We start from the raw sequence: 15,699 nt of genomic DNA, 5'->3' as shown, positions 1-15,699 counted from the left end.
CTTTTGGCAGATTCTCCCCTGACCTCACTTCACTTTTCACCCTTTGGGTGAGGCAGTGCTCAAAACTGTCACCGGTGGCAATCAGCTGTAAATAAGGAGAAAAATATATTTCTCTAAATGTCTTTCCCTCTAACTGCGTAAGAAATCATTTTTACTATTCTCCCTAAAAACAGCAGGGAATCACTAGAGTGCTGTAACTGTGACTTAAGAATAACGAATATGCTCATGACAAAAAAACTGCTTTGCAGCGGTATATAATTGTTACATGGTCTAATAAGCACTAATCTATGAGGCACTGAAATGATTCTGATTCACTGATTCATTTTCAGCGCTGGTGGCCCTGAGGAGAAACAGGACTAACAGCACACATGGCTTATCGAAGAGAGTTACATCAGCCTGTGGCATGTGAACTAGATGAGTCATGTGGTGGTCGACAGCGGGCCAGGTCCCAGTTCAGCCCATCAGGGTACAGTACTGGTATCCAACAAAAAGCCACTGTGGAAAGTTGTGTCTGTCCCTATGGCAACAAGCGAGCTGCAGGCACAGAGCTGAGGCAAACGCTGCAGCTATCCATTGTTGATAATAAGATTTGGAAACCAAAGGCAGCGGCTGGCTCTTTGGACTTCACTGTGGAGGCTTTGATGCTCCGCTGTGCACGGATACGCTACATGATCAGCAAAGGTCGAAGGCTGAGAGACTCGCCCTTACCGTGACTCCTACCAGCCTACCTTTTATTTTTGGATGAACACTTGACACAATTTTTCAGACCAACCTTGAACTGGGATCATGATTAGTAGCTGAACCAGCTGCAGAATAAATACACATTATCTATCTGATTTTACATTTATACTACCCACTAAAGTATCACCAAAAAAAGACAATATAAACTTTTTTCAGCTGTAGTTTAAAGTGATCTCGAAGTGTAAGAATCACAACCACTTTCATACATACAAAGTACACCGATCAGGCATAACATTATGACCACCTTCCAGATATTGTGTAGGTCTTCCTTGTGCCTCTAAAACAGTTGTGACTCATCAGAGAATGGACATGGGTCTTCTGAGGGTGTCCTGTGGTGTCTGGTAACACAGTGTTGTTAGTGGGGGTCTTTGGGTCCTATGGGTTGAGGGGAGGGGCCTCAGAGGATCATCCCACAGATACTTGATCAGTTTGGGATCTAGTGAATTTGGAGGCCGGGTCAATGCCTCGTGCTGTTCTTCATGTGTTTTGAGTTTGTCCTAAAGCGTTTTTATGTGTGTATCTGTGTCAGGCTGCATCCTGCTGGGGATGGCTGCTGACATCAAGGAGGGTCATTGCTATGGGGTGTCTGGTCTGATCTAGGTGGGTGCTACATGTCTAAGTAACATCAATATGAATGCCAGGTTTTCCCTGCAGGACACTGAATTGATGGTTAATGATATTAACTTCTTCTTACTCTGTTTAATGTGTTGTGTTAGTCTAGATCAATTCACATTCGATGCATGATCACAAAACATTTTTCAGCGTGGCCACTGTTTTGAGCAGCTCAGACGAGTCCTTCACCTAAACATGTATTGCAGTGGTGTGCTGGTGTACCTATACATGGTTAGAAACCACAGAATGAGAAGGTTTTGTGATTGCACTAACACTCTGTATATACTGAACTAAGCGGCAGTTTGAATCCATAATCATTCCCTTACCCTGTAAAAGGCTGTTGACAGCGGCAGCAGTGCAGCGGCCACCGCGTACTCTTCGGAGCTGGAGCAGTCCTGCGGGTTGAAGAACAGGAGAAAATTGAGAACAGGGCAGGACACAGCAGGAGACATGTTGCAGAGAGCCCCAAAACAAGCAGCACAGGTTTCCAGCAGAGAGGTCACACACACCGGGGCCAGAAGGGAATCCGTTCTGGTAGCTTAGATCAGTGGTTCCCAAACTTTTTTCTTGGACCCCCGCCCCGACTTGTATCTAAGAAAAGCAGCCCCCCCCCCCATCCCGTACACAAACAGACGCACCATTGGACCTTCCAGAGTATTATCCAGTTCTATCTATATATGAAACATATTCAGATCATCTAATTCAGTTTCAACTCATACAAAAACAACTGTAGTTCATATTCTACCTTTGAATTGCAAAATTTACATCCTAACACTTAATATTAGTTATCATTATTATTTTTGCTGGTTTAAGTCCTCTGTTTGTCTCCTAGCTTCATAAATTGAATCTCCATCTTTCTGACAACAGTGACTTCGATGAAAAAACGTTGCCTTAGATGATGTCTTCAAAAATTATATTTTCCAACTCGGAAATTTCAGACTTTAAATTTCATAGCATTCAGCAACTTTGGTATATTGTCACCTATTGCAGAACATTAAAATATGTGCAGCAGCTATTGTTTTTGGCAGTAATTTCTGAGTTTCACAACTCAGAGCGCATTTTTTCCCAAGCTGTCTCGAATGCAGCATCAGCTGCAGCTGGATCTCAACCAAGCTTTCCACGGCCCACCCCCACCCCCACCCCACTTCTGATTGGCTAGTGATGTGAGTTTGGAGAGGGAAAGCTACGTTACTCTCATTCCACTGATAGGTGAACTCAATTGACAGCTCGAACCTGACAATATCCCACATTTTACTAAACGCTGACCTTTTTTTCTATCGCGATCAAACGTCACGCACCGGAGATCTGGCACGGTGCCGGAATACTTTAAGCCCTGCATGTTGTACATGTAGGGAGACACATGCAATACAGGTTAAAAACTGGTGACTGGTGAAACAGGTGAAAACTGATGGTGGGCTCAGATCAGACAAGTTCTGTTGCACCCCCTGTGATCTCTGGCGCCGCCCTTGGGTGGGAACAGACCACAGGTTGTGAACGACTCGGAGGATTTTATTACTACAATGCAGAATGCGTTTTAAAGATGAAGCAGGAGACTTTGTGCTTCAGGGCAACAACTGGTTTTAATTATTAATATAAAGATGGGATTTACAAAGAACACTGAAGGGGCCAGAAATGTCTTTTGAGCGAAGGTCACCTCCGGTTACATGAAGACAGTTTGTCCTGTCTGGAAAAAGGCTGTGATTTACTCCACTATTCTCCGCTATTAGGACATATGCTTTCAATAGCCTTATGTAATCTCTGCCTTGACACAATTGTTACAGCGTGCCAGTCTTAATTTTATTTATAATTTAATATTTTTTCAATCTTGAACTAAATTTCCTACATTTTCCAAGTCCGTCATTAACATCAAAAGGTGTTGCATAAAATCCAGTCATTTAGCATCCAGGAGGCAAATTTAATTAGCTTTTTTTATTTTGTTTTCAAAACACAAGGAACAGCTTAAATTATTCTCTCTGTGACATTTACAAACCATGCCAAACTGTCTCTGTGTTTGGTTTTTTAGGTCAAAGAGGCGGCGCTTAATGGTACTTTCAAGAGAACGGAATTAGGAAGAATAGAACACTAAGAGGCTTAAAGCAGGGGGCTTAGGGGCCAAACAAAACTTTTCTTGCGGAGATCACAAAGAATGATGAGAACAAGAGGGTAACAGAAAAAGATGCGAGTTGGACTAAAAAGTACTTCACACACAGGAAATTGGTACTTATCTCTGGTAAGCTGTGTTGGGATTTATTTGTTGAACTCTGTAAATGAGAACGGCCGGAGGAAACTTGATTTAAGACCATGCACAAACAGCACAGATTCTGACCTGTTGCCGCACCTCGTAACCCTCAGTAGGTCCTCACGGCCATAAGATGAGTACATCGCAAACATTTTCTTTCTTTTTTTTTTTTTTAATATCACATGTGACCTTAACACAAATCATTCCTAGGTTTTTATAGAGCCATGCAACTCATCATCAGGAGTCATTAGTTTTGGTGTGAGAGATAGGCAGAGGAATGTGGCACATTCTGATAGTGGTCTTTAATGGGGGCCTCACTTACCAACATTCCTCAAAACACACACACATATGCACGCGCACGCGCGCACACGGAGGGAAGAAAATGCGAAACACATGAAAGCCCGTCGCCCCCCATCGACTGAGCAGCATACTTTCTGTTTTATTTTTCTTGTCGCAACTGTTTTTCTTCCCAGTTATTTGGTCTGTGGTAAAATGTTCCAGCGTACTGGCTGGAGCACCACCAGTTCATTGTTTACCGGCATCTTAAACAATGCCGCAGGTCGCCGGAGTTCAAGGGCCCCCGTCAACATAGAACAACAAGTGGAAATTCACGGGCTGAAAAGTGTGAATATTTAACAAACCAGCAAAATGAAGTGGTTCCAGCGAAACGTGTCATCGGTTCTGAAAAGGGCCCGAGGTCGTTTTTTGCGCGACGAAAACACCTCACGCTTTGTTCAAATACTTCTTCAGCGTGTGTCACACAGCTCACATAAAGCAGACGTTATCAGCTTTACTTAAGCCACACTTATCACCTACAAACCGCCACCTTAATCTCCTGTGAGCAGACAGAAGAGACTAAGTGACAACTCAAGGCCTCTGGAGGTCAAGGCAAACCGACTTCAGTGAAACCGCAGCTGGTCTGAGATTAGAATGAAAGAAAAGCGAAAGCAGAGGAGAGCTGTTTGTTGTCTAACAGAAACTTGGCAAAAACAAGGCCATTTTCTTTAAGGACCCAGTCACTATCACAGTTGCTAAACAGACCCAGGCTGTGCCGTGCTGTGCGTGTTGAATTATAATTGCGATTTCAAGAATGGAGAAGGAAGAGGTTGCTGCACACTTGTGTTTGTGAGGAAACCCTGCAGTTTTCAGTTCCTTCCATTATTTACGGACGTCTCACCATTATCCCTCATTCTTGAAGCTGCATGAGCTATAATAATGAGGATGACTAATAGCTATTCTCTCTCTGACACGTATACAGTGGACAAAAAGGTGGAGGTTGAGCTTGTGACTGAAAGGCTGCAGGATATGACCAAACAGCAACTTCCTGCGAGCCGGAGAGAAGTATTTCCAGGAAAGCTGTGAGATGAACAGACACATACGGCATGTTTTTATGAGACCTTTGTGGTAAATTGACAAAAATTTACAGGCAATGACTGGCAATTACACCTAGAATCACTGAGAAACAGCAATGTGGTTATATGAGCAGGATAAACGTTCCACAATGAAAACATTATTAAGAAGGATGTTTACCTGGCCATACGGGTGGACGTTAGAGAGAAACAGTTATGAACATGGGAATGATAGCTGACGCAGATTCCCAGTAACTAAATTACGTAAGGCAGTCCATCAAGGCACACCACGGCAGGCAGGGGGCATGTTCTCACAGCAAGAGAATAATTTATGATCTAAATAATTTATAAATATTGTCTATTAAGTTCGCAAGGAAAAGTTCACAGTGATTTAAGAGCAGTGGGCAGGGTCTGAGAGGGACGGAGGGTACAGACAGTTGGTAGGCGCTCCAGATCATTAGCTCAGACTTCAGCAATCCATAAGTCAAACCGAAGAGCAACATCTGGGTGTAACATGCACATGTAAAGATGGTGGGGCTCGGGATCACGCCCAAACTCATGGGCTGCACGTTGCTCCGTCCACTTCCCATGGACCCCTTACACTAATCCCCTCTCACAGTAAAGAGCCATTCAGAGTGTGTCTTTGAGCACCATCATGAGGCCCTTGGCCATGAGAGAGCAGAGCACAGAGGACTCATAATCCTATCTGACAGGAAATGGTTGGGATGCCAGGATGCATCCACAGCAGGGCTCATTCCCCCACATGGCTTGCACAACTTCTAAATAGCTGGAGCACTGACCAGTGTGTACACACACACACACACACACACACACACACACACATATAAACAAATGCGCAATTAACTCAAATACCTTAATGAGGGCCATTACTGTGCGTGATTCACGACAGGGAAACAGTGCAGATAACGAATACAACAGATGTTTAAACAGGAAAGAATGCGTCACTCGAAATTTTTTACTCATATCAACAAATTCCAGACAATGTAGCAACACCGTAATGTAAATTATAAAAAGAATGCAAAGAATGAAGCACAAACTAATGAGTACTGACAAGGTACAGTTCCACCAGAGTCCAATGTCTTGACCTTTAACCTATTGTACACTGTATGTACAGTATTTCACAGAGCTTCCTGCCGCTGTGCCCCCCTGCGAACGCTTCAAAGAAAACACTGATTGTAACCAGACAACACAACTGCCACTCAGCCTGAAGCTGGCAGCTGAAAGATAAATGTTGTAATTGGCTTCGTATCGATGATGTCATTGCGAATCAACGTGTCACATCAACACATATGCCAGAGATTCTAACGAGGCATTATGCTGTCATTACACAAAGCGGCATTTTTTACAGAAGAGCTCACTTTGGCTTTGTTAAGCCTCCACGGATCTTTTGCACACACGCCCATACACAAACGCTGGCCGCGGCGCGCTCTGTAATATGAATTTGAGGCTCCTACGTGGCCGGGCGTTGAAAGAAAGGGCAGAGTGCAGAGTATGAAAGTAATTACTGGCCCCCGCAATTTACTATTTATATTCCTTTCACAGATAATATGCGACGGATCCCTCACACTGCTGAAGAAATGAAAGCCAGGGACAAATGCCTGGCATGGAGAGTCGTGACAAACAATACAGAATAAAATTGTAAAAGGCACAAGGAGCCAACAGAGAAAGGCTGACACTATCTTATCCCCTGTTGTAAATCTCTCCTAAATGTGTGAAATTATTACTTTTTTCCACATGTAGCTGTGGATCATTGGTTTTTCATCAGCACGCCAGAATAAGCTTTGTCTCTTCATTTCTTCACGCCATTAAAAAGATTTGTTTTTAAAAGTCACTTTTGTAATACTAGAACACTAAGTACAACCACATAGAGTATATTTTAGTTTGTATTGTAAAAGGTAGGTAGTTCAGAAGTCTCTATGTTAGTGGTTCAGATCAAATCAACCCCAGTGTGGGGTTTGCATTAGACCAGCTGGTGATGCAAACGGCACATATGATACAGACGACATCTGCATTTTTCCAGATGTGCACGGCAATTATCGGTTTTAAAGAACCTGTCCTTGACGAAGTAACAACTGCACAATTATGACAGGGATCGTGCAGGGATTTTACATTAAATCTCCTCGTGGTATCCTTCAGGGAGGTGATGCATTGTTCATCATTTTGTGTTAAAGAGAACTTCACCTCCAGCTTCTAACATGTGTAACACTTTTATTACTCGTAAAAGTTAACAACAAACAGTGGTATTAACTAGACCTCTTGCCACTTTTCCACAAAAACACACTAGTTACTAACTACTGGTGAATTTTTTTTTAGACTTTGACATTATACAAATTCAACAATGCCGCGTTTTGCATCAATATGTAATTGTGGTGCAAATGACACATCAAATGACCTTGCATGTCCCTGGTGTCTCTGGCAGATGTTGGGATTAATTGGCCCCCCTATCATTTGAGGCAGAAAAAGAATGACTGGAATGTAAAGTCTCTCCATAAAATCTGAACTCTGCGAGGACTGCTTAGAATTATTAAAATCCCTGGAATGGACTGATTTAAGGCAGTAAAACATGAGAAACTACCAATAAAGAGCTGGCTGTGCTGGTTAAGTAAAGCTTCAGTGACTCTTTACGAGCCACACAAAAACACATTACTTACTCATGCTGACAAGTAGCTGAGACATAAGCGGACCAGGAAGAGACAAACATACTATCTGATAAACACTGAGCAGAATTGTTGAGACTTAAGTCTTACGACATGAAGACAGACTCATGTAAACTAAGACAAACTCCAGAGGAAATAAACAATTTGCTGAAAACAAAGAGATTCCTGTTTGAAGCAGAGTGTATAATGACACATTCTTCCCCACTGAAATTATTTTCTTTATCACTGAATAAGATTTAAGAAATGTCATTTACACCATAATTTATAATCAACAGCCCAAAACACAAAGCTGTCGCAAATCAACGTCATCCTAGATTTAGACAGTAAGCTGAATTATGAAGGCACTGTCAAATAGTTTCCAGTTCACTGGTGGAAAAACTGACAAGATCTTGACATTAAAAGAAAGCTTGACTTTTTGAAAACGGTACAGAAGCTGCAAACTTGCATTGGTAATACTACACATGATATATAGCGTAGATGTATATGTGGCTCACCTGAAGGGCGCAGTTCATCATACGGATGATGTAGTCAAACTGTTGGTGGTCCAGGATGGCGCGGTTCTGCTGAACGTGGAGGCTCAGTTCCTCGGTGAGACACTGGCGTGCTGCCTTGCCTTTGAGTGCGCGCAGCGCAGCCGGCAGCGTCTGTTAACAAGCAGATGGACAAAAGACAAGACGATTGTTTTTTTTCTTTCGATAATCAGCAGTTTATCGGTGCTCAAATCACAGGCAGCAACCTTTTGAGAAAACACAGTATTGGTACTAATTTGCCATCACTGCTTTCGGTAACACTATGTACCGGCCTTGACCTGCTTTATGGTTAATGGTGTTCAACTGACTACTTGCCAGTTAAGGATTTACAGGCTTTTGGGGAGTTGAAAGGATCCAGGCCTGGATTATATAACTCCTATATGAAGCCAGAGGGATGTATAAAGTTACTGGCAAGACTCTCATTTGAAAAACACTGGACACATATTGAGCAAAATGTTCATCTATGACCTCATATAAATTAAACTATAGCAGAGAAAAATGTGTGCGCAGTTTAAAGTCAGTGCTTGAAGTGGTAGACACAAGTGACTAGAGCTAATTAACCAGCGAGTGTTTGATTACAGGTCCTGTCTATTCCTGTGCCTATGAGCCAGCTGGGAGGTATTAGGACAATGAAGATGAGAGGGGATCTGCAGAGGCCTGCTGGTGTGGTGTGACCCAAAGCACGGATACCTCTGGTAAAGAGCTTGTTTAAAGATTGATTAGCTCCCCTGATGAGAGACAGTGTGCATCACCTTCTCAGTCTCCATGGTCTTGCTGTCAAAGATGAAGGAAATGCAGGTCCGCACCACCTCCAGTCTGCGAGCGCTGTTAAACACGGAGCAACTTTTCCCCATAATGGATGCTGGAATAAAGAAACAACAGAGGAATCACTGCGCGTTAAAATGACAGCTGCCGGAAAGAGATAAACCTATCACAGTAGGAAGGATATGAAACCGTTAACCTCCTCACTGAACTATGCATCGCACAACACATGCGTTTAAAGTGGCCCATACCAACGGGTGGTCCAGCAGGGACGACACACTTCTTCTCGGCTCGTGTAGAAGGAGGTGTGCTGCTGTGTTTTGCTGTTCCCTCTGCCAGCATCTTCTCGACGCTTGCGGCATCCAGCATGGGGAACGGTACCTGGTGCACGCGCAGGTGGGACCCCTCCGACGGCCGAGGCACTTTCTGGAATGCCATGTGGGGGTTCGGGTTCTCCTGCAGCACAACCACGAGGAAACGATGCGTTTTAACAGGACACTGGATGCTGTATATACAGCACAGCAACACATGAGAACGTCTGTCCTGGACAGCACAACGTCAACACAACGAAGGAGATGCCGTTTTCAGTTTGAAGCCTTACATTTCTGTACAGCTGCTCAGAGAGCTCCCTGATGTGCTTTTGCAGCTTGGCAGTGTTGACCTCCTCTTCCTTAAAGCTGTCAAACTCTAAGGCCACCAGCTACAGGCAACAAACAAACAAAGAATAATCAGTGTTGTAAATATTGGTCAGCACTAACTCTATGGCAGCCAAAATAAACCAGCCCAGATTTTACAGAGTTTATCGGCCGCTTTAATTTGAAGTATGTTTCTGTGTGAGCTTCTCTATTTACAGCTAAAAAAAATACAACAGTACCTCATCAAAGAGATCGCAGGCTCGGTAAGGTGGACCTCTCTCTGAGACGAAGCCAGCAAAGGCCATGCCATCCAAAACCTTGGTCAGGAAATCATTCTCAATCAGGCCTCGCTGGCCCAGGAAGGCAGTCTGGATAATGTCAGAAGAGCAATAGAGCAGTTACACACAGATGCGGGGGGGGGGGGGGGGGGGGTAATCTCGTTCATATGGATTTACTGCAGACTGAAAAACAAGCACAGCCATTTTTAGAATATGGTTACAAAATCCAAAATATCTCTGCAGGAGGGCATTTCAGCGCCGGAAAGATGGATAGGTTCTTCCAACATCCGGGAAAAAAAAAGGGGGAAATACATCTTCTTACAAATGACTACATGCAAATGAATTTAATTTACTTTTACACAGAATTATTTGGGCTTGTGGGTAGAGGGGATAAAACACAGTTCACTCAAGCCTTTCCCACTCAGGGATTCCAGGCGAATAAGCGGAACTTTTGTTTATAATGTGATCCATGTGGGGTACTTTGAGGGTGATGTGCTGATGGGTTACCACGGAGACACCACAGACAAGAACAAACAAAATCTGCGGCACAAAACAAAAATGTAAACCTAATACGTTTCATATGGCTCATTGCCGGGCTTTGCCCAAGGTTGTGGGTCTGTGTCCGAAGCTTGCATAAACAGAGGGATAGCATCACGGAAGAATCATGAAGCCTGCGCGAAACATTAAAAACAACATGCAAACTCACACATGCACACACAAACACACACATTATACACCGCTGACAGGTTTATCCGTCAGGTCTTTGTGTGTTATTCCACCCACACTGCTGGTGAAAACATTCTTGTCAGATTAAAGGAACAACGTGTTTGCTGAGGAGCAGTTGCTTAAGAAGTTTAATCTGGGGTCACATACTGGAAAAAAAGAGGTTTGGACAAAACGTAAAGTTTAGCTCGGGAAATTCCATTCTGTCATTTTCTCACCTTGTGAAAGTGAATAACAGGTTCGGAATGGATGCGGATGAGCTGCAGACAAGACCTGTAGCCCTGGAAGAGTTGTGCAAACAGCCGGAGGAAGACTGCCCTCACCTCCTTGTCCTGGAACACAGACCAGTATTACTCATCAGACCGATAAGTGAATTAGCCATCAGATATTCATGTGCCTTTAGGGTAATGGGTCACATCGGTTAGTGCTTACACGCCAACATTTTTTCTGACAAAGGCGGCATGCCCACCTCGTTTGGGAAGAGGAGTGTTTTACCCCTCACAATGAGACCCTCCTGGTGATGCTGATAAATGAAAGGACTTACCAACAGCTTGATGTTGGAGGGCGCAGTGCGAGGGGGAGGGAACGCATTATCTGCTATCTCCAAATCTGGGTGCAAAACCTAAGAAAAGAACTTTCATTTAACCCACGCATTTCTGACCAAACGATGATTCAACATGAAACGAAAGTGAAGACTGCTTCCAGATAACACAGCAAATCATGAAAATGTGACAGGATCTCAATAAAATGATAATAATGATACTAGAATTACTTCACGCTCGTAGACAGGCCTTGAAAATAAATATCCAGCGGCCTGTCTCTTTGGTGTTCAAAGGGAGTACCTTCATGAATGTATTCACTTCAGATTGTCATCATTTAAATAATGCATGTTGGTGTGTGCATGTGTGAGTTTATGTTGGTGCCCACCATGGACAGGGTAGTTTGTGTCTGGTGCAACAGAGGTTCAGGGAGCAGGGACAAGTGGATGCATTCAGGTATCTTTATAGTTCCTCCGTCCAGGTCGGCAATAATAACGTCCAACTAAAAGAAAGACACAAAGAAAGGTCAGGTCAGTGAGATTACGTGTGTAAAAACTTCCTGAAAACAGAACTTGTGAAAGTAAAACTCCCCTGTCTAAAGATGGCATAATCATCTTATCAAAGGCTTTCAAAATAAACTCCAAAAAAGTCCAGTATTTGTTAACGATTCACATGGGTGTGAAAGTATTCCATAATGTTCAATATGTTGTAAGAAAGTAATGATGGACTGCACTCACCAGATCCTGGATTTCACTTTGGAACATGGAGTGCACTCCGATGATGAAGGGCGTAGGTGAGCTCAACACCTCCAGCAACCGCGAAGGTAGAATAGGGATGTATGGGTAACTGAACACACACAAAAAAAGAATATATGTAAAAATTTACCCAAAACGTGAGGAGGAATTACGCAATAAGTAGGAAACTGGGAGCTTTAAATAAACTCTGTGCAGGGAAGAGGGCGTGTTTCAGTACAAGTTATGAAATTGAAACTTGTTTGAGAGGACATTTACTCAGCAATAAGACAAGAGTGAATTAATACATTTATAAAATTTAGAATTACGTCATTTACGAGGTTTTGGAATTGCACTGTCTTCATCTCCTACCAGAAACCCCCAGAAAAAGACAGAAAGAAAAGAAAGAAATTGCGTTAGCTCTAATCCCGTCTGGTTATTGTAGCGTGTTTCTGCTACAGAACGTTTAGTTTAAAATGTTACAAGAAATGTTGTATTAACAGGGTAATGTATTAACTTTAACGGGGCAAACTGGAGCAGATCAAACTGAGGCCCTGCATATGACCAACTATATTTATCAAAAATACTGAATTCATAATCAAGGAATATACAGTGGGGGAAATAAGTATTTGATCCCCTGCTGAATTTGTAAGTTTGCCCACTTCCATAGAAATGATCAGACTCTGGTTTTTATGGTTGTTTACTGGTTATGGGTATAGACAGAATATCAATCGAAAATGCATAAAAAACACACAATCTAAAAGTTATAAATTGTTATGTATTTTATTAAGGGGAAATAAGTATTTGATCCCCAAGCACAACACAAGTCAGTACTTTGTAGAGAAACCTTTGTTGGCAAGCACAGCGATGAGACGTTTCTTGTAGTTGGTCACCAGGTTTGCACACAGCGCAGGAGGGATTTTGGCCCATTCATCTTTACAGACAGTCTCTAAATCCTTCAAGTTTCTTGGCTGCCTCTTGGAAACTCGGAGCTTCAGCTCCCTCCACAGGTTTTCGATCGGGTTAAGGTCTGGAGACTGACTAGGCCACTCCTTGACCTTAATATGCTTCTTCTTGAGCCACTCCTTTGTTGTCCTGGCAGTATGTTTTGGGTCATTGTCATGTTGGAAAACCCACCCACGAGGCATCTTCAGTGTTCTTGCTGAGGAAAGAAGGTTTTTGTCCAAGATGTTACAGTACATGGCTGCATTCATTGGCCCCATAATGCGGTGAAGTTGCCCTGTACCCTTTGCTGAAAAACAGCCCCAAAACATGATGTTTCCACCTCCATGCTTAACCGTGGGTATGGTGTTCTTTGGGTCATACTCACGTTTTTTCATCCTCCAAACACGGCGGGTCGAGTTAATGCCAAATAGCTCAACTTTGGTTTCGTCAGACCACAGCACTTTCTCCCAAGCCTTCTCTGAGTCATTTAGATGTTCACTGGCAAACTTAAGGCGGGCCTGTACATGTGCCTTCTTGAGCAGGGGACCTTGCGGGCACTGCAAGAGTTCAATCCATAACGGCGCAGTGTGTTGCCAACTGTTTTCTTGGTGACGGAGGTCCCAACTGCTTCCAGATCATTAACAAGCTCCTGCCGTGTTGTTTTAGGCTGCTCCCTCACCTTTCTCATCATCATCCTCACTCCATGAGGCGAAATTTTGCGGGGGCTCCAGACCGAGGACAGTTGATGGTCCTTTTATGGGTCTTCCACTTGCGAATAATGGCACCAATAGTTGTCACCTTCTCACCAAGCCTTTTGCTGATGGTTTTGTAACCTATACCAGCCTTGTGCAGGTCTACAATCTTGTCCCTGACATCTTTTGACAGCTCTTTGGTCTTGCCCATGGTGTTGTAGAAGTTGGAATGTAAGAAACTGATTCTTAGAGCAGGTGTGCTTTATATACATGAAGTTAAGATCAGGAGTATTGGTAATTAGTTGACTGAGCATAGCTGTGTGCCACATGCGCACCAGCCAATCTGTAGGAGCCTGAATTCTAAGTGAATTGTTGGGGATCAAATACTTATTTCCCTTAATAAAATACATAACAATTTATAACTTTTAGATTGTGTGTTTTTTATGCATTTTCGACTGATATTCTGTCTATACCCATAACCAGTAAACAACAATAAAAACCAGAGTCTGATCATTTCTATGGAAGTGGGCAAACTTACAAATTCAGCAGGGGATCAAATACTTATTTCCCCCACTGTAAACCTGCTTCAAATGAAGTCCTACTACCTTCCACAGTTTAGGTAAATGAAGGCCCTGGTCACTATTTGAGGATATACACTAAACCATTACAGATTTTCCTGTTGGCAAGATCTTCTTTTAACACGCTTCCATATGATTCAACTTCTAAAGGGGCAGACTGTTGGCAAAAGGCTTGTTTACGCCATCATTATACACAGGAACACCACAGCCATGGCAGCTGGAAGGTGGAGCGGATTCGCTGTTAACTCCACAATCTGTAATGGATCCCCAGCTTTTGGACACATTCGAAAGAGACCTCGTGAGGTCTGCGGGCACCAGACTCCATTTACCGGAATTGTTTTTTTCCGTCTAGATACATCACATCTGCAAGAAAATATCTAGACTGATATCAACGTACTTGTGGCCTCAGCACACACAGATGCATGTTGTCGATATTATTACTTTTTTAACATTTCTCAATTTCAAAAGGTTTAAATGGTACTTCTGGCTTTCAAACATTTACCGCAGTAATGTCGTCCCATGCAACAGTTTGTAAAAAATGCAAAACTGGCGTTAACAAATAAAACAACCATAAACCATCTCTCTTGTGAAATTCTTTCATAGTTCGTTTCACAAGAGAGATAGCGATGCATAAATCTGTAGAGAGAGAAGGAAGTTGATCCCTTGACGAATGAAAGTTATTTCTAGGAATGAATCCTGACAAGACAGTGAGTGGAAAAATAAACTGAAGAAGATTTACACGGTGATGACGCGTTAACTTATGCCATATCCGTTTTGTAGAAATGTACAAAGCTATGGCCAAAGTTAATTATCAATCACATCACAAGCTATAGAAGTCATGACACTGGCCAAAGTGTTAGTGGAAAGTCCCAAGAGACTCTGCTCCATCCATGGAGCCAAGCGCACGCACCTGTATTTAAGAGGAAACATGAGGGCCTCTAGGGCGCGACTCGCCTCTCCGAGCCTCTGGTAGCTGGTGGAGTGGAACAAAACCTTGTGTTCCGTCAGAACCGCACAAAACAGGCTTAGGACGTTTTGGATTCCTGAAAGGAGAAACACAACAGAGAATTAAATTGATGAGGTGTACGTTGGAATGTGACGGCCACATTGTTCCCGGACATTCATCAGACGGTCAGGGCTATTTGTGGAGGTTTTCAAACTTCAAACACGGACTGCAACAAACAACATCCAGTTGGAGAGTCTGTGAATATTCATCACAGCTTCAAGACTGATTGCTGCAATTCCAAACATACAGTACTCTGTTGCTGTGCAAGGTAGCCATTACAGTGTGGACACAGGAAACAATCATTAGGGCCGTTAATCTTCACGATCCATAAAGCAATAAGTTTATTCATATCTGATTTTAAATGTAAAACCTAAGCGCAATGAGGGGCCTGACGTGACGGTTACAAGAGCAGATAACAGATGTGCCTTAAACTCTCACTTTGTTTCTTAAGAGAAGCAGTCTTACCATCTTACTGGATCACTACATGACAGGAATATAGAGATCAAACCAATACCATAGAAATTACACCAAGAAAAAAACAAAACATGATGGTCAGTAACGGCAATAAGATTTAGAATTACAGCACAACATGGACAATACGCTCACTGCTATTTTGAACCACGTGACCTTCCAGTTAAACACGACAAACACAATCAATTTT

General features: G+C 42.9%; 1 protein-coding gene across 2 annotated transcripts in view; it reads right to left on the bottom strand.

Annotated features, from left to right (window-relative positions):
* sbf2 (SET binding factor 2) overlaps positions 1-15,699 on the bottom strand; it is an 87,195-nt gene that overhangs the window by 31,221 nt on the left and 40,275 nt on the right. For both annotated transcript variants that reach the window (XM_047580245.1, XM_047580246.1), the window contains exons 7-17: positions 14,943-15,075; positions 11,824-11,932; positions 11,475-11,588; positions 11,092-11,169; positions 10,766-10,879; positions 9,786-9,914; positions 9,513-9,611; positions 9,163-9,367; positions 8,902-9,011; positions 8,114-8,263; positions 1,680-1,748 (exon numbers count right to left, since the gene is read on the bottom strand). In XM_047580245.1, coding sequence (XP_047436201.1) covers positions 1,680-1,748; positions 8,114-8,263; positions 8,902-9,011; positions 9,163-9,367; positions 9,513-9,611; positions 9,786-9,914; positions 10,766-10,879; positions 11,092-11,169; positions 11,475-11,588; positions 11,824-11,932; positions 14,943-15,075 — 1,310 coding nt within the window. The remainder of the gene's footprint in view (positions 1-1,679; positions 1,749-8,113; positions 8,264-8,901; positions 9,012-9,162; positions 9,368-9,512; positions 9,612-9,785; positions 9,915-10,765; positions 10,880-11,091; positions 11,170-11,474; positions 11,589-11,823; positions 11,933-14,942; positions 15,076-15,699) is intronic.

Source organism: Mugil cephalus, chromosome 3, assembly GCF_022458985.1.
Source record: "Mugil cephalus isolate CIBA_MC_2020 chromosome 3, CIBA_Mcephalus_1.1, whole genome shotgun sequence".
Classification (NCBI taxonomy): domain Eukaryota; kingdom Metazoa; phylum Chordata; class Actinopteri; order Mugiliformes; family Mugilidae; genus Mugil; species Mugil cephalus.
This window is presented reverse-complemented; position numbering and strand designations above follow the sequence as displayed.